Source organism: Calonectris borealis, chromosome 7 (genome assembly GCF_964195595.1).
Source record: "Calonectris borealis chromosome 7, bCalBor7.hap1.2, whole genome shotgun sequence".
Lineage (NCBI taxonomy): Eukaryota > Metazoa > Chordata > Aves > Procellariiformes > Procellariidae > Calonectris > Calonectris borealis.
This window is the reverse complement of record NC_134318.1, coordinates 39,484,685-39,506,111: the sequence shown is the minus strand read 5'-3', so window position 1 is coordinate 39,506,111 and position 21,427 is coordinate 39,484,685. Positions and strand designations below refer to the sequence as shown.

At 38.7% G+C, this 21,427-nt stretch overlaps 3 protein-coding genes across 3 annotated transcripts in view; 1 reads left to right on the top strand and 2 right to left on the bottom strand.

Moving 5' to 3' along the window:
• Window positions 1–1,668, bottom strand: part of PSTK (phosphoseryl-tRNA kinase) — a 2,884-nt gene extending 1,216 nt beyond the window's left edge. The window contains 4 exon segments of the mRNA XM_075155247.1: window positions 278–476; window positions 847–1,138; window positions 1,380–1,650; window positions 1,652–1,668. Coding sequence (XP_075011348.1) covers window positions 278–476; window positions 847–1,138; window positions 1,380–1,650; window positions 1,652–1,668 — 779 coding nt within the window.
• The window catches only part of IKZF5 (IKAROS family zinc finger 5), a 23,507-nt gene extending 16,241 nt beyond the window's left edge, over window positions 1–7,266 (top strand). The window contains exons 8-9 of the transcript XR_012674377.1: window positions 5,482–5,639; window positions 6,946–7,266. The gene's annotated coding sequence lies outside the window, so the exon portion shown is untranslated. The remainder of the gene's footprint in view (window positions 1–5,481; window positions 5,640–6,945) is intronic.
• Window positions 3,217–21,427, bottom strand: LOC142084463 (disintegrin and metalloproteinase domain-containing protein 9-like). The gene is made up of 22 exons (XM_075155239.1): window positions 21,358–21,427; window positions 18,487–18,584; window positions 17,228–17,304; window positions 16,493–16,571; window positions 15,483–15,559; window positions 13,676–13,895; window positions 13,107–13,172; window positions 12,954–13,025; window positions 11,993–12,165; window positions 11,415–11,499; window positions 10,319–10,440; window positions 9,278–9,449; window positions 8,242–8,331; window positions 7,534–7,729; window positions 7,303–7,408; window positions 6,930–7,104; window positions 6,432–6,509; window positions 5,696–5,801; window positions 4,688–4,820; window positions 4,204–4,267; window positions 3,669–3,721; window positions 3,217–3,315 (listed from the first exon to the last, which is right to left on the bottom strand). Exons 1-22 carry the CDS (start codon window positions 21,425–21,427, stop codon window positions 3,237–3,239), a joined length of 2,391 nt encoding a protein of 796 aa, XP_075011340.1. The 3' UTR covers window positions 3,217–3,236.

Sequence of the window (21,427 nt, the reverse complement as noted above, 5' to 3'; positions counted from 1 at the left end):
CAACTAAAACTACAGCCAATTATTTCGAGTCTTAATGTTTCAGATAATTTACATAAATTTTTAACAACAGCTTAGAAGTGCAGTTAGGTTAACTCTGCACAGAACGATGGCTGCGAGTTCCCAACCACTGGCATGTATTGTGTGTAACTGACTGGCTTCCAAAAATCACCACACGGAATATTTTTTACATACTGTTTAGATACAGTAAAAAGCTTCTACCCACCCGTTTATGAAAACACTACTTAGTGAAAACCCCAGCATCAATCCAGTAGCATACTTATCCTCTGAAGTGCAATCAAAACTTTTCAGAACGAGGCTGTTCTGTTCCCAAGTGTTTTTCTTGAGATCTGGCATTTCTATTTTTCTTGCCATTAAACATATTGTCTGGTCAGGTAACGGATGACTTCTTAGACGATTTCTCTGCAAGCAGCATTCAAGTGGACACTCTAAAAATAACTGGCAGAAGCTCAAGGAATCTAAAAGAACATAAACAGACAATTTAAACCGTTCAAGTAAAAATTTCTGAGAGCAACATGCATGAGAAAGGCTTTACATGAATAACTTCTACACTAGTTCTGAGCCTAAGAAGAATACAAACCATTTTACCTTCAAGGCTGCTCAAGTAGTAATTTCTGAGATCAACATACATAAGAAAGGCTTTAAGCGACCGCACTATTTCTACTAATACAGTAGTAAAGTTAAGTTGATGCTTACTATACTGCAGGAACCTAGCAATTAAGAATAACAAATGTTCCGCAGGAATGCTTAAAAGAAAGGCTGTTAAAGAAAACTGAATTTTCTACAAATCTGAAAACGTTCTTACGCATAGGAACAAAGAGTAATTACATTTGCGAGCCAGCTGGTACACCTCGTATCTCATGCTCCGATAATAAAAATTGTCATCCAAGATGAGGTAGAGCGGCCTAGACGTGGCTGCCTGTGTCCAGCAAGGGCCCGCTCCGGCGTGACCTTCCGCTGCGGAGAGCAGCCCCTGCCCGTGGCAGCAGGCGAGGAAGCGCTCCCAGGCCGGCCGGGCGCCGGCGGCGGGGGCTGACAGCGGGCCCCCGGCCACCAGGGCCCGCAGGAAGCGCTCCAGGCACTGCAGCAACTCGCGCCGGCTCCGCTTCCAGCGGGGCAGCTGGGGAGGAAGGCAGCGGAGGGGTGAAGGCCCGCGCACCCGCCCCAGCTCCCCCGCCGCCGCCCGCCCGCCCTCCCCAGGCCCCGCCGCGGGGGCACCGGCACCGGAGGCCCCGCGTGAGGGACGCGCCGCGCTGCCTGGCAACGGCCGCCGCGCGGCCAGTGGCGCTGCTGAGCGACGCGCCTCGGCTGGCCAATGAGAGCAGAGACCGCGCAGCGGGAAGGAGGAAGGCGGCACTGACCAATGGGGACGGTCCCGCTGGCTCCGCCCCCAGCTCGCGCGGGCGGAAGGCTTCCGGCGGGATGAGCTCGTCGTAGGTGAGGAGGGCGCAGGCCCAGCCCGGGCGCTGCGGCAGGCAGCGGCGCAGGGCGCGGGCCAGGGTGGACTTGCCGGCCGCCGGCAGCCCGCACAGCACGCACAGCCCGACCCGGGCGCGCCCGGCGCCGCCCTGCCGCTCCTCCGCCACCGCCGCCGCCAGCGCCGCCAGCAGCTCCGCCGCCGCTCCCGCAGCAGGCCGGTGCTGTGCGCATGCGCGGCGCGTCCCCGCGGGAGGCCCCCTGGCGGCCGGGGGGGGACCTCTCCGCGCGTCGGCGCCGGGAGCCGTAGAGACCGGTCTGGCCGTGTGCGGGAAACAACCGGTTTTACTCAATTTTATTTTGATAATAAATTCAGTAATACATTTTAGTGACCCCAGAAGCCTCAGGCGGCCGTGTGATCCTGGGTGTGCCCAGCGGTGGTCATAAAATCAAGATACTACTAAGCGTGCTGACACCGATGATTTACTTTAAATTATATTATTGTAATATGCTTGTTAATAAGGTCTAAGTGATAGGAATATTTAATTGATAATAACAATTTAAGATTCTAAGGAAATAAAGACAACACTTCTTCGGAAGACACTCCTTGCCAATGCAGATCTTTGCCTGCAGTGTGTTTTGGGTTCTTCCGTCCAGCTCTTCTGTGAAATGACCATCTAAGGGATTAGCAATATTTTCTTGGCGAGGCGATTCCGTAATTTATTCAGTCTTTTTGCTAGTTCATATTCCAAAAGTTTGCTTGTGAACATGGTCAGTGTGATTTACTCTCCGATGTCCAGATTGATCAGCGTCCACAGCTTTGTTCTTGCCAGTGAGTTTTTCTTTGCGTAGCAGCTGCTTCTCCATTAGTTACTATTTTGACAAACTGTGTAACTTCAGACACTTTCTTTTAAATCGGTACCGTTTTCTAATTGTCGCATTTAGAATGACGAAAGTTATCTGTTGCTTTTGTAGTGGAATCAGTTTCTAGCAAAAATCTCAAGCTGTAAGCATTAAAACACTGTGAAGTTGTATAATATATCTCCTGATACACCATATTTTCTACAACAACAGAGATGGCTTGTTTCTTTTAGACGCAAATACGTTATCTACAGAGTTCCTTTCCATTGCTAGTGTCCCTACATGAGATTACTGTTATGAACTACCTGAGCTGGAAAGTAACGCAGCTCGCAGGTGACGAGAGGTGGGATCTGGATCCCAGCTTTGATGCGGTTGCACCAAAGACGAGGCTCAGAGCAAGGCGCAGGAACTGCCCGCGAGCCTGGCACGCGGGGTGCGGCTGCGTTCGGCAGGCGCACGGAGGTCCCCGGCAGCACGCTGCCGAGAGGACGGAGCAGGAGGTAGGCAGACTCCGGACTTCCCAAGAAGTCAATCTACGTTCTCATTTTCACAGCAGCGTATGACTAGGGCTGAATAAATTATGTCTGTAAATAACTGAATTCACTTCTTTTTGGCGTGCAAGTAAGGCTACACTTCAGAAGAGTCCTGTTCTCTGATGCTGTTATAGATTGAATCTAACAAGAGTTGAACTTCAGGCTTCTGATTTAAAAAAAAACAAGAGGTGAGGTAGGAGAGGCACAAATACAGCCAGCAGCAATTAGCAAAATAATGGGACGTTACATAATCTGTGTTCAGTGCCTCTTAGCATCAAGTCTTTTCCAGAGGTACGTGCTTTCAGAAGGCGTTTTGGCTGCACAAGGAGAGGAATGGAAGATTGCAATCTTTAATTTCTTTCACACCAGTTACTTGTCAGAATTGGTTGAGGGTTCTCAAGAAACTTTTCAGGCAGCCGGTCTAGGTGGGACGGTGAGTCGTTGAGGCCCTGAAGGAACTGCAGGAAACTGGGTTTGTACTGATTGCCTGAAGTGTGGAAAACACATTTTGTGAAGTTTTTAATGACTTGAGACAACTGATATTTCTAAACTGGTTCTTTACCATTTTTAGACAGTTGCTAGCATTTATACATATATTTAACTCTCTCTGCCCCTCCCTCTTCCTCTCCCTAATAGCATTTACATGTCCTGTTATGCTGTTTTCTATACAAGCAGTAAAACAGCATTTCTCCTTCAAGTATTTAATCTACTTTATCTCATATGATGCTGCATGAAAAATCCTCCTAAGCAGGAGATGAGACATTAGGAACTTCACTTACAATGATACAGCAATGTAAACGTAGCAAACATGAAGTAAAGAAGGTTTTAAATACCACAAACCTTGGACCAGGGAAATGCGATATGGTAAAAAAATCAGGACTTGATGTGGCAGGCTGGAAAAGATGTCACAGAAGATCAAGTTAACAAAACCCACAGATTTCAAAGCGTGGCTAATTATTCAGTATTAACCTAGTGGTATTTTCATTTCCTGTGACATTCTTCATTTTCTCTTGCAACATTTTGTTTTGATAATTTTTATTTTGTTTTATCAGAACTAGATCCACAGCCTGGCTAAGCATCTTCTGTGGTATTTGGCCGCAGAATTCAGAGTTCAATCTTTGGCCGCTCTGCTAAGTAGCAGCCTGTTCCATCCCATACTACTCACAGCCTATGTTGACAGAGCAGGCAATAAAGCTCATACTTACCCAAACAGAAATCCTGTCTAACACATTATAAATTATTTTAAATACTTGGAAATTCAGATGGTTTCAATGTATCAAAAAGCCACCAAGTCATCAGTAACTATACTAAAGAAAAGGCACTGCATAATTTGGATTACTCAACATGAAATAATGCAAGTATGCATCTATCTCACCTGATTATTTCCTGTGTTATGACTTGGTCTGTTATTTTGCTTTGGTTGCTGCACATGGTTATCCCTGAAATAAAAAACACGTCATCAGGCAAATGCCCATTTGGTTTAACGACCTTCAGGGATGCTTTTCAAGGGACGAGGCTACAGCTCGGAGATCTGGATTCTGTTTCAGACTCCACCCCTTTCTGGCCTTGGCAAGTCATTTCAATATGCTATGTCCATGCAATACAATTATCAATAACAATTAGGAAAGTGCAATGTATTTTGGGAAAAAATGCTTAAGAACTCACAACTAGAGTGTCTGGATTAAACTACCTAATAGCAGGGTACTGGCTATTAAACTACCTGCTACTACCAATAGCAGGGAAGTCTTTTCTTTTAAGAGGTATGGAATTTGTATAGATAAAGCGTCTAACTGGCTTGCTGAATTAGTCTGGAGCATGCTCTCAAATGTCAAAATACACATTTGTAGTAAGTGAAATACCTGTGTTGTCTTCTACTTTTCCTGCAAAACTTTCTTTTTATTGCATCACGCTTAATTACTGCTAATACAGTAACAATTACTATTGGCAACACGAGGAAGAAAAAAATAAGCAGACCATCCCGAAGTGATGTATCTAGAGAAAAAGAATTGAAATCGTGTAAGATAGTAATCTCGTTTAATCTCCTATTAAAGCATTTTTTTCCTAAAAACACCTTTCTGTTGTAAAAACTACAATCTTCAAATTATTATAGATTAAAACTACTAACTCCACTGAAATTTATAAAATGCTATGATCAGAAAAGTAGGATTTGGCCGTATGTTATCACAAGTTCTTTCTGCCTTACCCACCCCATGTTGTATGATATACAAACTTTTTCCTTTTCCATATATTTTTTCAAGAATTCTAAAGCAGACAAATTAATTTTGTATTTGCTTACCCACAAATGATCTGCACGCCTTCTTTGTCTTCCTAAGCTATTAATAAATACAAAACATTTGCATGGTCTCTCAGTGTGAAGGCCAGCAAAATCTACTCCATTTTCCCTTTGCAGAATTTCATGGCTCTTACATGAGCCAGCTGCTGCTTGCTGCATGAACCTCCTTAACCCCTCATTTCTGTGAGACCCCTTCCATATATGGTGGTTGCTGGTTTCATTTTCAAGCTGTAGTCTTCCTCTATTACATCCATTTTATCAGAACTCTGTTTTAAATACCTAAGTAAATATCTAAATATCTGACTATTTAAAAAATGTAACAGTAGTTCTAAGCAACTAATATATTGCTTTTTATCTCAGGTGAAATAGAAGTCAAATTCTCCCTTGGACGAACTTCCTTGATGTCTGCAAACCTACACATCAGATAATGATGTTTGTTCTTCAACTCAGTCCATAACCAAGTGTCCCGTGCAGTAGAAAAAAACAGTTGAAAAGAGACTGAAAAAAACGTGTTATTGGTAGGTTATTTTATGAGACACTGGGGACAGAACGAAGGCCAGTTTCACTATCCTACCTATGTGAGCTGGACCACTGTCAACACTGCCGCCGTAGCCTGACTGGTTACAGAACGGAGGCGCCCATCCAGAATTGCAGTGGCAGTTCCCGTTGTTGTTACACACCTACAGTCAACACAACAGGGATTAATCAAACAAACAACGTCATTCTGGAAGTGGCCACTTTCAACCTCCAGTATATATTTGCAGTTACACATTAAGAATTGCACGTGGAAACAAGAAGCATTGCATAGTATTGCATAGAAATACACGAGGTATTAACCGGCAATAAGCTCTCCCCCTCCGTAACATCCCAAAACACTGAGTCATACTGATACCAGAAGTTAATCCTCTATAGAAGTTAATCTTTGCTTTGTTATTTGCCTGCAATAGATTACAGTCCAAAGAACAACTCAGTTTTACAACCTTTGGACTCCATTTTCATTTTTCATATAGAAATATATAAATCAGGAATCACTAGACTGTCCTCCTTAGAGGAATATTTTCCTTTTACAACTTGACAGCTCAGTAATATTAGAAAATTCCCTAGGGAAATTCAGAAGAAATGTCTTTCAATGTTAGTGCTAAGAGGTTTAGAGCATACTGGCAACACAAATTACAGATAAAAAAGCGGACTTAACTTTTAATACAGATCAGAAAAAAACAAAGCCATCTGGCCGGTTATTGCTTTTATGCAGGGATTTTGTACCTATCTCTGTCTTCTAGAAACAGGGCATGAAAACACCATCTACTCACCCCGTTATCATTACACTTCTTTACATCACAGCTGTAGCCCAGATGAATTGCATCAACACATTCAAAATCTACACAGGCCTGGAAAAAGTAATCAGTGTCTTTCAAACACTTCAAAAAATCCCATCCTTTTACAAATATACTATATAAATGTACATGTTTACAAGTCTACCGCTTGTACTTAAGTGTCAAGAAAAAGGGCTGATAGAACATTCAGTACTTCACAATTTTGTAGCTGTATTTGTCTCAGATTTTCTTAAGTCTGTGGATGCATTTTGATGGAGTAATTTGAATAACTGATAATGTAGTTCACTGATTTATAGCATCCCAGTTTTTGAAGAGCTAATTAATTGTTTGCATGTGTATATCTCAAAAAGCAGTTTTTTTATTATATTATGGCATACAAATAAGGGAGCTATGTAATGCTTTTGAAAGTTAAGAGCTTTCCAGTTGGTGGAATATATTCCGTGGAATATATAATGCTGCTGTGATTCATCTCACCTTCTTTTCTCCACAGGCTGTTCCATCATGAACTTGAGCAGGATCAGGGACATCTGATCCCAAGTCAAAGTCGGAAGACCAGCATAAAACCCCAGATGCATTATTGACAACACTCCAAGCCGGAAGATTTTGAAGACTAACAGATGTGCACTGGAGCTTGCCGCACAGACTATGCCTGTATTGAACGAATGACACTCAGAGACAAGGTGAACAGAAAAAAAACAGTATCAATGCAAATACACCATCCAGTCAAACTTTTTAGCTTGCATTTCAAGGAGATAGTCTTTTAAATCTCATGCTCTAAGAGTTTGTAACAGAATATATTTTTTACATTGAAGATTTTAGAGTTAGCTTTTATTTGCCGGTGACTTACTGAACAGGACACTTCTTGTACACTCCATCTCTCATTCCACAGTTTCCAAACCTATCTCCTTTAATGTTCGCTTTTTCAAAGCATACATCAGGTGCTTTTTGTGCCCCTGTACAAAAAATAGTGAATCTTAGTCGGCCACTACACTGTCTTAAAAATAGGAGAAAGAAAAAGAAAAATCGGAAATGTCTGTTAGGAGACTACAAGTCTTTTTACATTAAATTATAAACATACCTTTTCCATATATAGATTCGCACTGTGAATCAAAACTCTGGCATACTCCATAGTAGCAATATGCCTTCATATTGTCGCATGGGTAACCATTCATCATATAAACGTCGTCTGGACAGTAGGCATTGCTTCCATTGCAGTATTCAGGTAGATCACAGAAATCCATTTTCGACCTGCACTCTGTTCCTGCCACTTTAAACTAGAACCAGAGAGGAATGCCACCCTACTTTTATTTTGCAACAGCAGAAGTTCTGACATGAAACAATGACAACTGGGAACCTTTTGTGATTTTAAGGAAGGCCAAATAGTTTTTCAGATGAATATCTAACAATATCCAAAACTTCCCTCGGTTTCATATGGTGTAGCTATAAAGTTTATGAGCTGAGCCGCAGAGGACTTGGGTAGGTCGTACAAATTAATTTACAAAGCAGCCAACTCTCATAGACTTTGGAGAAGCTTGGTGTTGCATAATGGAGATCACTGAGTTCCCTGATTGCTCCTGCCTCCTACGAGGGATGACACAGAGATGACATTCCATTTCTAAGCTACTGGCCAAGAGTTGTTAGACACAAATTCTTCGCTTATGTGCTCTCTACTGGTAAATGTAGTTTGATAATATGAAAATATGTCAACAGTACTATGATAACTCTTTTCAAACATTAAAAAATACTAGTAAATAGTATCAATTTATCTTAATAAAACATAGCCTACCTTGCAATTTTTGCAGCATAGTCCTTGAGCGCATTGCGATCCAGGCGTGAGTTTGCAGGTTGCAGCATCACAACAAGGGTTAGTACATTCCTGAGGAACCACCATGGACAAGGGGACACAATGTTTTTACCTTGCTGTATAGCTAGGAAAGTACATCATCAAACCACGTGCACGGACAAACCAAACTTTAAACACACCATCTCTCTTGCACGTTCCGAGGCTGACAGCCCTCTGCTCTAACAGAAACCAGCACACAGTTTGGCTGTATTTTTTTACCAGAAGTCATCAGAAAGAGATATGTTTTGATGTGTTGTGGCACAGGGATATAGGATAGGTTTATACTTTAAATGGACACTAAAAGAAGCAGAACACTTTGGGTTTTAAATAACACTTCTTATCACCCCTCCTCTCATTCTTCCACTACGCTAGCAGTTTGACGTAGAGAAATGTTGGCATCTTTTCATGACTTAGAAGAGGGCCTATACGATGGAACCTGGGTTTGCTGACAGCCTTTTGATTTATTGGTGTCTTTTCTGAGACACTTTTATATTCTAAAGAACGAGTCAATATATCCCATTCTTTGAGGGACATTTTGACAATGCAAATATGACCAACAAAAGTAATTTTGTTGTGGGCTAAGCTTAAGGGTTACACTTAGAAACCTGTAAGTGCTCTATAAATGAGCAGTCTTTTTTATGTAACAGAAATATCCATGTTGCTAAAACCAGCACAAAAAACAATGGTGTTTCCACATACTCTTCACTGAAATGCTCTTCTTTCTTAGGCATTGGCTCAAAGTTCTGTGAAGTTCGGTAGCCCTTAACTGAGTTCATATCAAAATCAAAGTATGATTGTAGGCTTTTTCTAAAATTTATCTTCACATTGTTTGCAAAAATGTAAATTTACAAGGAAAACTCCTCAGATATTAATGCAAATCAGGTATATCGAAAGGCCAGTGTTATACAACAAGTATAATATAATATAATATAATATAATATAATATACAACAAATATCCAGTTGAATTTCATTCATTACCTGCGGTTTGCCACAGTCACATTCTTCATTGTTATCGACCACATTATTACCACAGACAGGTTCCTTGTAAACATTACTTGTTTTGGGAGGATTTCTAAGGCAGTTTCCACCTCCATTTAGAATAAGGTTCTCAAAATCATCAGCACTGCAGGTGCTAAAATTCCTGGATCCACTGGAAAGCATAATATTATTTTTTTATTTTCAGTATTTTGCTTACAGGAAAAAATACAACTCAAGCCCTTAAAATATTGTCAATCTATAATAAATACCGTGTTTAGGAGATCATGAGATACTTAATTTTTACTTTATTTTGCATTAAAGTACAGTACTAGAAGTTAAAAATACTATATATAACATAAATGCAAGTACTTTCAGAAGAAGAGATCATCAGATTATCCATTCTGGTGTCCTATATAAAACAGGCCTTAGAAATTCCTTGTCCGTACTGAGTCTAAAAATGCTTGATTAAAAATCAGAAAGACATTCACCTTCACTTGGAGTCCCTAAGAACTCAGGAATGCATCTTCTTATAGTAGTTTTGTCCAGTGTTCAATTACCCTGATTTATTAATACAAATGTGAATAGGTAAAATAATATGATCTTTTTCTGTTAAGAGGAGGCCAAAGAACAAATGAACTGAAAGAAATCTAGGCTGACCGTTTTTGTTTAAATTAACAGTTAAGAGAATCTGTGCGAAGGATGCATGTTTGCACAAACCCAGTGAATATATGTAAAGCTTTCTCAGCAGGGTAAAAAAGAAAAAGCAACAAACTATCATTAAAAAAAAACAATTAAGAAAGTCCAAAGAAGTTTTTAGGAATGCTACAAATAAAGAATGACTGGATCAGAAAACAGGTAACATTTCAAATAAATTAAAATGATGTCAAGACCTAAGTCAGTGAATTCACCTCTGTGTTAAACTTTTCAAACAACTCCCCATTCACAACAATTCTTCAAGATTCATGGGAGTTTCACAGCTTATAAGGCATAGTCACTGCAGGTAAATAACAAGTATGAAAATAAAATAACTGGAATTCTTACTTATCTGTGCTGTGCATAATATAGGATGCAGGACACCTTTTATCATCATGTTTCATTCCGAGATTATGCCCCAATTCGTGTGCAACTACTGTAGCATGACGTAACACATTGTTATGATTCAACTAATAAAAAGAATCAGTGTTAAAAAATATAAAACTAAAGACATTACTAAGTTTCTACCTACCGATTTATTCAAGCCACAAGTCTCTCAGAGGCTATGAAGACAGAATACTAAATTGTATTGCAAAGCCAAAGCAGCAAGGACAATTTGTCACTGTTTTTTCAGTAGGGCCAGATTCTGCCACTTTTTCTATTTCTTCCATTAGGATCATATTCTGAAGAATGACACAGTTAATCAGTCATGACACTGATTTCAATGGAGTCTTCAAAGACAAAAAGACAAAGACTGTTAAAGAACAGAATCTGCCTCTAAGATTGTCCATGATGTTGTGGCATCCATATTGTAAGGACAGGAACCTCTGGAGATACTGGTGCTGCCCCAGAGTGAAGGAGAAAAAACTAGTTTCTGGCCAATTTTGCCAAATTTAAAATTCTTGCCTGTTTACAGCCTCATTGTGGAGAATTCCAGACACTTTAGAATGGAGTGCATTACATTCACTGTCTATCCATGTAAAGAGTAAAAAAAAAAGTAGGCTTTTCGTATACAACCTTGAGCTAGCTGAATTACAAAAAGGTGATAAAAAAATTACTTCAGGACTAAATCAGCCAAATGGACTGGAACGTGATGAAAAGAGAAATTGTAAAAAACTTTTTTTTTTTTTTTAATGCAAGTATAAAAATATGCACAAGTCTTTACATCAGAAACCCCATGAAAGAAACTGTACCAGTTCAAGACCTGAGTGACTTGAGCAAATAGGTCAACAAATTGTACATTCTTTATTTAGGACGTTCTGGAAGGTACCTCTGTGGAAGCAATGTCTGGCAATAGCAGTAGCTACAACTCTGGGTTGTGTAAATGCACAGGGGAAAGCCTTCAATTGTTCAGCTACCTCTTGGTCTCACTGGCAGCATATCTATGATAGTTTAGCAGCTCCTGTGCTAGTTTCTTCCAATGACTACAATATTATGAACTTACAGTGCTGATTGACCCTCCATGGACTTGTGAGCAGACAGTACCCACAAAAGCCATTCCAATGGATCCACCATAAGAGCTTCTCCCTCTGCAACAAAAGCAGTTTGAAGGTGATGTTGAAAGAGGGGCTGAAAGTTCACGATTTCTACTAAAAGACACTGATGAGTTTGAAACAAATACTGCAAGTCAAGAGCTGGTCTTTTTGAAGTCAAGAAGAAATTTATCATTGTATCAGGGTTTCACTGTAATAAATATTGAACATCTGAATAACAGAGCTTGAAAATAATGACCAATCACCTAAATCAGCTGTCAGTGCTTCTGAGTTCACAGAGTCACAGAATGGTTGAGGTTGGAAGGGACCTCTGGAGGTCATCTGGTCCAACCCCCCTGCTCAAGCAGAGCCACCTGGAGTTGATTATCTATAAAGAATTCATTACACTTTCTTGATTTTTTTCCAGGTTAAAACAGTTTGGAAGTTGAGTGAATTTTAGTCTAGCTATATTTTTATTTATACACAAACCCAAAACCACATACATTAACACTCATGTATTGTATAGTTTTTCCACTGAATGAACACTTACATTATAAGATGGCTAACATCATTTCGTGATCGTTTAAGAAGATCTTTCTGTCTCCAAGAAACGAATCTACTCAGTACATCTCCAGCTGAACCATCCATTACAGATATGTGGTTTCTATCTGTCCAGATCTCTAATCCAACCAAAACAACCTGAATGTTTAATGCTCTATACATCTGAAAAAACCACAATGATAATTACTGTCCATCAGTCTGTTTCAACTGAATTATTAAAGATTACATCACTACTACTATAAACATTAAGCTGAACATAATGACTGAGACATAACTTCAGTTTCTTTGAATAATTAAGTTTGATGTGAGGAAAGAATATGTGACTGAAGGCAATCTACTTCATGAAGGTAGCTAAACATGTCTTTCAGTTGGAGAAGTTGGAAAGACCACATTCATTCATTTCCTTAGCTAATGGAATGAGTCTAAAAATGCATGATTAAAAATCAGAAAGACATTCACCTTAACTTGGAGTCCCTAAGAACTCAGGAATGCATCTTCTTATAGTAGTTTTGTCCAGTGTTCAATTACCCTGATTTATTAATACAAATGTGAATAGGTAAAACAATATGAGGAGAAATTGGGAACTGATGATCAGAGAGCTTATGGAATTGTTCACAGCGCTGAAAGTTTGCTTAATAAAAAAGAACTACATACATGAGAAATACTCTTCCTGGAAATGTAAAACCTACTGGACACGTCACACTCCTGGAGCAGCCAAAGTCTGGGAGCACAGAGAAGTGGTTTAAAAACATCTTGCACCTCTCCTTCTGTCTACACCTCTATAAGACTTGTGCATAGATTTATGAGGTGCCTTAAATATGTTACAAATTGCTGTATAACTTCCAAATACAGTTTCAGAACATAATTGTTCAGATTTACTGCATTAGCTGTTCTTTTGAAAACTATGATAAAGTAGAAACTACTGAATCTCAGCAACTTATCTGACCTACCCCATCAACATAATTAATCAGCTCAACTGTTTCCTTTTGCACCGCAGCAGCATCAGACTTCTTCAGCAAAAACTGTAAAATATCATATGAGAATATTAGAGAAAAAATTTAACGGTTTAATAAAATGTATGTAGCATTGGATGAAATCATTACCCTGTTATTATCCACAACGACAAATAATTCCACATAGCTTTTCTGTGGCAGGACAGCTCGCTGCTTCTGCAAATTAGAAAGCACAATAAATTAATTCATTAATAATGATTAATGAGTTCAAGGGGTTTTTTTTACTTATCTTTCTCATGAATTTCATGGATTTATAAAGCAATTATGCATTTTTTAATGTGGCCTATCAATTTGCCTTAGATTTCCACAGAAATATCTGTATGTCAGTAATTCACTTCTGCTCAGACACTGGGATACATGAGCTGAATGGTAGCTTCATACGCCTTTCACATCCTTCCCACAACTGTCTTGGGTAGAGCTCTGCTCTTCTGCTAAAGGATTGCTTCAAGGTATGTTAAATTCCCATTGTGCTGTTCTTTTGTTTCAGAGTAGCAGTTTGGGGTCCATGAAAATGAAGGTAACAAGGACAAGGAAGTGGCCTGCCAGCCAAACCCATCTGCAATGATACCATGCCAAAGCAAGAGCTCTGGAGACCCTTGGCTGCTGGAACAGACTGAGGAGAAGGCTTGGACTCAAGAGAGAAACAGAAAGGTATTTACCCTCAAAAGCTTTTCTCTGCTAGAGGTACTGTTGGATAAAAATGCGTATTTCACAGACTGCTTCACAAACATCTTCTCATGATGAAGGCTGCCATTCAGCACACCACATTGGAAGGGGATGTCCTGCATATCTTCTAACGGGTAAAACATGTGTTCAAATGTGCTGGATGTGTTGAGCGGCTCCATTCCATACCATTTGCCACCAATGTAGAGAATTCCTCTAATAATGATAAAAGAATGAAAAATTATTCCACAATTTTTCCCTCATGGTTATGACTAGGTGAGTGAATGACAGCTGGATACTTAAAAACTAAAACTGTTCATACCATCTTGAAATAAATTATTATCTTAAATTATCATCTTAATATAGGGGCTAAGTTCAAATGCCCAACAGGATCTCAAAAGACAAACCAGAACTTATTTAAAATACTTGATCGTACACAAGTGTGGGCTCCTTGAGTCAGTTAGCGGGCAAACCAAATTGTTACTAAATGAGCCTGGATTGTGGGTACAGAGCTGATGCAAAGGGTCTCTTTTAGTCCTTATCTCTCGTCTCACTCCTAGCCCCATGCAGCTAAAGTAATCTAGCATTTTAGAAAAAGATACCTTCTAAGACAGAAAGAGAGGCTAAAAGCAATCACCAGGGTGTTTATGAGGGCAACAGCAGTATTGCACTGCTGAGTGCAGCTAAGTATAAAGGTTTTGCATCTGTCCATGGCTCAGAAACACCAGGTACCTGCCCATTTGCTGTACCAGAATTTTTCAGAAGCTATTATCTTGTTCTCCAGAATCTCAAAACTATATTTAGGACAAGAATTCTCTAGTTGATATCTTGTGAAAGAAGGTCCTCAAAAATGTGAGTACAAGGTAACCAAAGGATTTGAGTCTGTGTAAGTTTGCAGAACAGACAAAATGAAATATCTGTTCTGCTCAGTGAGATCCAGTGTTACCTGAAATACCAGTTTGTTGACCATTTTATTCTTAATTTAACGGAATGCCAGGAAATGTCATTATTTATTGTGAGTGGCATCTCACTGTGATACTATGTGAAAGGTATGTGGGTGAACTTTATCCCATTTGCTCTTCCTGCTTGTGAAAAAAACATCAAACTGAACAAGGCTACTACAACCGACAAGTATATCCAAAGTCCAGCTGAAGAGCCAAGCTCAGTGAGCACAGGGGAGCATGGACATACTCTAAGCACATTCTGAAATATCTGCACAATTTGCTGTGCATGCCATCTCATTTTGCCAACTCACATGGACTGATTCTGTGGGAGAACACCACCATCTTTTATGCATTAATCTAGCCCGTTTGTGTTTCTCAAATAAATGTAATTTTTTTGTATTTGAAACACAAAAAATTGTTTCAAATTTGGTCAAAACTTTTTCCACAGAAATGGTTTTTCTTTTGAAACATGCCCATTCATACGACAGAATTGTTCACAGGAGTGTGTTAAGTTTAGTAAAAGCTTCATCAACATTTCTTCTAGAGAGGTACCTCTGGTCCAGACATTCGCATCAAGTAACAGAGGCACCAGTTCATGCCCATGTTCTGCCTATATTTGGATTATGCTCTCTCTCACGTTATCTTTTTCTGTGAAGGGATTTTGGAAAAGGGGAAAAAAGTGGTAGTTGAGGGAAGATATAAAACCTCTAAAGAGTTTCAGCTTCATCAAAAGGTGAAATATAAAAAAAAAATTGCAGGATACATCTCCAGCTGTATGATGAATAGCAACTGTTTTTTTACTGCTTTACTCTGGTACTGCACAATGAATTATCCTGAAGTAAAAAGCAACAGGTAATACCTAAGGCCATCGCATGTGCTAAGAGCAAGCATTGAGTCAGTGATTCCTTCAACAGTGCCGTGATAATAACAGTGTGTCTGAAATGCAACAAAACCACATAATTAATGACAAAATAAGGTTGTTGCCTTCAAATGCAAACTTATTTTCTAACCAATCTTTTTATTTGCATGACATTAAGGCTGGCTGTTACAAATTTACAGAGTTCCCTATTCTAAAAGTAATCCCAACCACCTTGGAGTAAAATATTCCTGGATATGAGTACCTACAATAGCACTTGCTCCCTTGGTTCTAGAAGACAGCCAGCTTTTTAGTTTAAGCCATCACCATCTTTTAGTGAAATCTTTTCATCTATATTGCTCATCCTGTTCTTAAACAGACTCCTCTCAAAGGCTGATCTGAGAAGATCTCCCATGCGCAAAGCACCCAATTAAGTCTCACTAAGCTCACATGCAGTTGAAAGTTGAAATTAAATTCAAAAGTATTTATAAGGCTTGTTTGATACAGGACCTAAAAACTACAGAGCTTTGATGCTGCCATTGTACCTTTAATTGCATACTATGCAAAGGCGACCTAATCAGGTAGCTCAAATTCAGTCTTGGCATAATCTCCTGGCATCTCCTTTCACACCTCGGAAAACAGCGATGCTGTATCACCATAAAACCTTATAACTCATAAAACCTTATGTTTTGTATCAGCGGTAACTGTTAAACAGCAATGCTACAAATGTGAAAACTCACAAAAGCCTCTTTCCCAGCAAATATATTTTTCTTCTGTAAGATACTTTATGTGCATCACTAGCATTTTCCCCCCCACTGCCAAAAATGTAAACAATTTTCACTGTTCTATTATAGAGATTTGAAGAACGGTTGTGCATTCACTTTTGCTTTGAAAATACGTTGTTGTCGTCCTCAGTTCTATCAAATTGTTAGTATGGCTTCAATTCATAAAGATTGGCTTCCTTGGTCTGAGGAAACTCTTAAACAAAGGGGGAATTTTATTATGTATGATACCTTGTTTTTTGATTGTGTTGCCTCCAGTTTCCCATTTTCCGCATATGTATATAGCATAAAATCTTCATTAACAAGCTTTCTGGAAACAAAAATAAACTACTGCTCTTTTAACAGTCTATAAAGCAAGAAATAAGTGAAGAATCCTAGTAAGTACTACATTCTGTTAGCAGCACACTCATTCTTCTAAATTATTATTAAAATCCACAGATATGAAACAAAATACCTCAGAAATGAGCTGCATTATTTGGAAAATAAGGTTTTTTTAAATACTTTAACTAAAATATCCATAGAGTAGGACCTGAGCAGACTATGTTATATCAGGCTTGGACTATTACAGGCTCAGGAATGAGGAATAACAGTAATAGACAAATTTCTTCAAATATAACACGGCTAACAACCCTCCCCTACCTGCTACTAAAGAGCTAACAATGAGCCGAATTCGAATTTTCCATAAGGATTTTCTGAAATCTACTATTGTGTAGTGCTAATAAAAAAATAATCAAAATAAATTTCCGCACAACTGGAAAAAATATTATTCCCTTCTATTTGCAAGCTAGTACCATAACAGACACACTATTTAACAGAGTCATTTTGTAATTACTACAATCTACCATTTAAATGGTTTCTTCCGAATTTTTTCAGTATAAAAATAGTTGTCTGTATTTTTATAGTCTGCATACTATATGCAACTAAATACCAAGATGGAATGATTTCTTAGAACACTCTATCACATACTTATTTTTCTTCAGTTTTAGGAGATATGTTCCATTTCTGGTTTTAATTGAGTATGAAAGCTTGTCATCTAAATGCTCCTGAAAACAGAACAAGAGATATCACTTAATTAGGTGATTTTCTACTTGGTTGTGTCAGTTCCGTGTTTTCTTTGACAACAGAAGTCCAACTACTAAATATGTCTTAAGTATTTACCGGATTTACAAAACACACTTTCCTAGCCCTCATGCCTTTCAAAGTCTCAGCAGCACACCCTACATTCTTTCCTATGGAAAGTTTACATTCTACTAAGCTATAAATTTTCATGTAGAAGACAGAATGAAAAAATACACAAACTACACAAGAAATTAAATACGTCTGCCATTACAGATTTGTAGGGGGAGTGTAGAAGATATAAAGTCTGCAGAAAAATTAAAATGTAAAATTTGTGGTATTAAAAGAACAAAAAAGAAGCGTTAGTAAAGCTAAACCTAGACTACCACGCTATAGTGCTATAGGCTCAGGAACAGATGGTCCTGAGACGCTAGTGGAGAGGAGGTAGGTACAGCTTGGATGAAGGTGGCCAGACTTGGTTCCCCAAGGACGCAGCCCATGTATGCACTCTTTGCCCAACTACCACATCATGTTTCATGACACTCCTTATGTAAATCATCAGCAGCCGGATGAACGACTCACAGATTCCTTCCTTAACCGGTTTGCATAAAGATGACTAATGCTATTTCATTAACAGTTACTTCAGTAATGGAAGTCGATATCTGGAACAAAGGTAAGTTACCTCAGAACGGAAGAATTAAGGCTCAGATCTTTCTCTTTTAACGCATTCGTTTAACCTATGCGACTCTGTGGGACCATTTCTACAAAGTAAGCATCAGCCCTTTAGGTGCTACATGGTTGAAATCCTCTGGTTATCCAAAGACCAGGTACAACAAGCAAAAGAACATATACAGCCTGGATGTTAGTTCAAGTTCAAGTTCAACATCTAATCTGACTCGGAGGAAATGGAAATATTCTTTTTGTTCCTTCCCACTCTGTCTGTTAACAGAGACTAAGTTTGAAAGGTGCTAACTTAGAGTGTAGTCACAGACCTTTGTGGGAACAAATTTACTCTAAACTAGTTGAAAACACTTAAGAATCTGAAGAGAGAGTGCACATTTCACAAAAATAATTTATGTATACTATACATTGTGTGTGTGTGTGTAATATAGGCCAATACTGTGAAAAACAGCAACATCAGAAGAAAAAAATCTCATAGAATTACAAACCTCATGAAAAAATGGATGACGTTTCTCTCTGTTTGTCAGACTTCGAGGAATAATTATTTCTAATGTAGAAAGTCTGGATGTCTGTTCAGAAGATACATCTAAAAATAAAGTTTGAAATTTCTGAAGAATCAGAAAGGATAAGTAAGACATTATGATGGCATCTGCACAGTGGTGACTGCTGAAAAATCATTCTGATCAGGCCGTAAATGGAGAAAGTAATTTCACCAGTACCGGACCTGACTGCCCATGCTCAGTTTGGTCTATTCTGTCTCTGACAGAGTTCTTGAGTTATGCTGGGAAAGTCACAGAAATCAACATTTCTCATGGCCAAGTTACTCTTCATTTCTGAGTGTTTAAACTAAATATATGTGGCCTCATTCTCTGCAGAAATGCTGTTTTGACTGTGTTCAAGGTTAATGACTACACTACCCCAAACACAACTGATGTAAAGTGCTAAAAACTGCAAATTCAAGCAAAAATTTTCTTAAATAGATGTCCAAAACTGGCTGGCAATCTTGGCCTTAACTCTTGGTCTTAGTTACTTACATTATAAACTGGGATAATAGCTCAAATATTTCTCATTCCTTCATATAGACAATATCAAACCAAATTAATTATTGTTTGAAAAAAAAAATCCCTCAACCAATATAACAGTAACATAATAAAGAATCCCAAGAACAAGAAAAATAATTTTAAAAAATCCCTTCCTGTATTCACTGCATACTTTAATAGTGATGAAGAAATAGTTTAGGAAGGGTCAAACTGATTTTAAAACAGTAACTTCAGATTAAAGCTGGGGTCTTCTGGAGCACACAAAGAAAAACTATCAAATGATTTAAACATAATCTTAATTCTCACAGTCTGCATTATTAACTTTGTAACTTTGTCTATCATTTTTGAAACATTTTTCTTCCATGACTTACACTTTTAACCTGATGTACCACAGAAAATTTATGCAGCTACCTTTTCTGTCCACCCGTCTGTCCCCTCACAGTAGTTTTTGAAGTAGCTGGCCAGTTAAAATCAACAGTGCAAGAGATGCTAACATCTCAAATAGAATTAAGTTCCTTAAGCTTTGTGAAATCACCTCATTGGTGCCAGGAAGACCGTGCTGATCTGTAAATCTGCAGCAGGGCTCTCTAGGAGTGGCTGATGGACGTATAGTATGATTATTTTGAATGGTGGATCCAACTTTGCCAGGATGTTTCAGAACTTGCTAGACAGAGAATTTGAGGATATTGTATCTCCAGAAGAATAAATTCAGTCCCTAAATACACTGAGGAATGTTTTTTACTCATTACAGAGCCATTTGCTGTGGTATTGCCTTCTAGCTACTGTTAGGTCCTGCACTTGCCCATCGTCTCCCTCTTGCTCATGTCTCTACTTCCTTCTGTCCTTTCCTTGATTAAATCAACTCCCCCTTCAGCCCTCTCCTTCCATTTAAATCCCTTTACTCGTATTCCTTTCCCCATGCCCTGAATGAGGAATACTTACAGTTGTCCTCTGGATATAATTCTGCCACCTGCTTGCGTGTATATTCTTGGCTCACCGCGCTGCCTCCTGCCATTGCCTAATGCTGCATTTTTTTGTTCCAGCGACAGTCAAACCTTTGCAAAAGGTTTGTAGCTTTTTACATTATACCAGAATTATCTCCAGAACATGCTAATGGAGGAAGCTAAAGATAGGAAGTCTGCTGAGTATCTGGTTTCAGGTAAATGGTTTTATAAAGACAAAAACAAACTCCAGTGACTTTTTTAAAAATTGTGTGAACCTGAATTCATCTTCCTTTTTCTTGTCTGCTCATCAATCTGGTTTGAGTGTTGACTTTGATCAACAGAGACACAACCATTGCTTTTAAACAGGTTACAGAATCAACAATAACACAGGTTTTAACAATGAAAGTAGTTTCTTCCTTCTTAAATTGTTCTTTCATAAGGAAACAAAGAGATTTCTTCTCATTTATAGTAGCACAAGTTCACCCTCAGCCTCCCACATTCCTGTGAAAGGAATTCATGATTGCAAAGAAGCGACAGAATCACATATTCAAAGCAAAGAGGAGGATTCTTCAGTGTAACAATGATCTCTACCTATTAGATAACATCAGGATTTTTAAAAGCTAGGTGCAGGTAGCATATGTTTAACATTAAAGACTGCCATTGCAATCAAAATGCAGTAGTTGCTAGTAGCAAACAGGTCTGCAAAGTATATTGGCACTCAATATTTACTTCCAACTTTGCTCTTAATCTTCAATAATTTTATTATCTAAATCACAAAATCCGTTCTGTATCATGGGTTAAGTGCATGTTGAACTAAGAGTGGAAATGCAGTTCCAACAATTTAAATTTTGACACCTGAAAGCAGGAAACCATCTTTAATGCACGTCCTAAAAATATCACTTTCTAAGAAATATTTCAGGTGTTACATCTAAATCTAAAATCTGAAGCCAAATCATAAATGGAAATGAGTTAATGAGGAACTGAAACAAAACTGTAGGAATTTGCCTCACATTACTGAAGAAGAAATCTTTTTCTACAGTCTTTACTATTGATGAGAGTGACAATAACTGCAGTTGTCACAACCAGCGTCCTGTACGGAAGATGATGTATTTACATATCTACTACATCCTGGAGAAGAAAAACACAAAGAGCTCAACTATAAAAAGCTTCAACCTGTAATCTTTTCCAGACACTTTTTTTCTTGAACAAGAATTTCTCAATTAGCAAGTCAGCTAAGCCTAATACCTGGGGAGAGCCGTGACTCAATTTGAAAGGTGTGCATCATTATGATCACGACCAAGTACAAGAAAGTTTCTCCAAGTACAAGAAGACTTGGAGAAACTTTCTGAATACATAACAAAAACTGAAAGCTTACCTTTTATCCAAAAAGGTTTTCCAGTTAAAGTTAGTCCAAAAGTGAACAAAAATAGGCTGTGTTTTAACAT

Bases quoted from the DNA above. Each gene is read 5' to 3' on its own strand.
- LOC142084463 (XM_075155239.1), bottom strand. From the start codon at position 21,427: ATGTTAAAACACAGCCTATTTTTGTTCACTTTTGGACTAACTTTAACT. The intron at 10,441-11,414 runs GTAAGTTCATAA...TCTTTTTATTAG, and splicing joins ATGGAGGGTCAATCAGCACT to TTGAATCATAACAATGTGTT. The intron at 3,316-3,668 runs GTTTGTGGTATT...TCCACACTTCAG, and splicing joins TCGCATTTCCCTGGTCCAAG to GCAATCAGTACAAACCCAGT.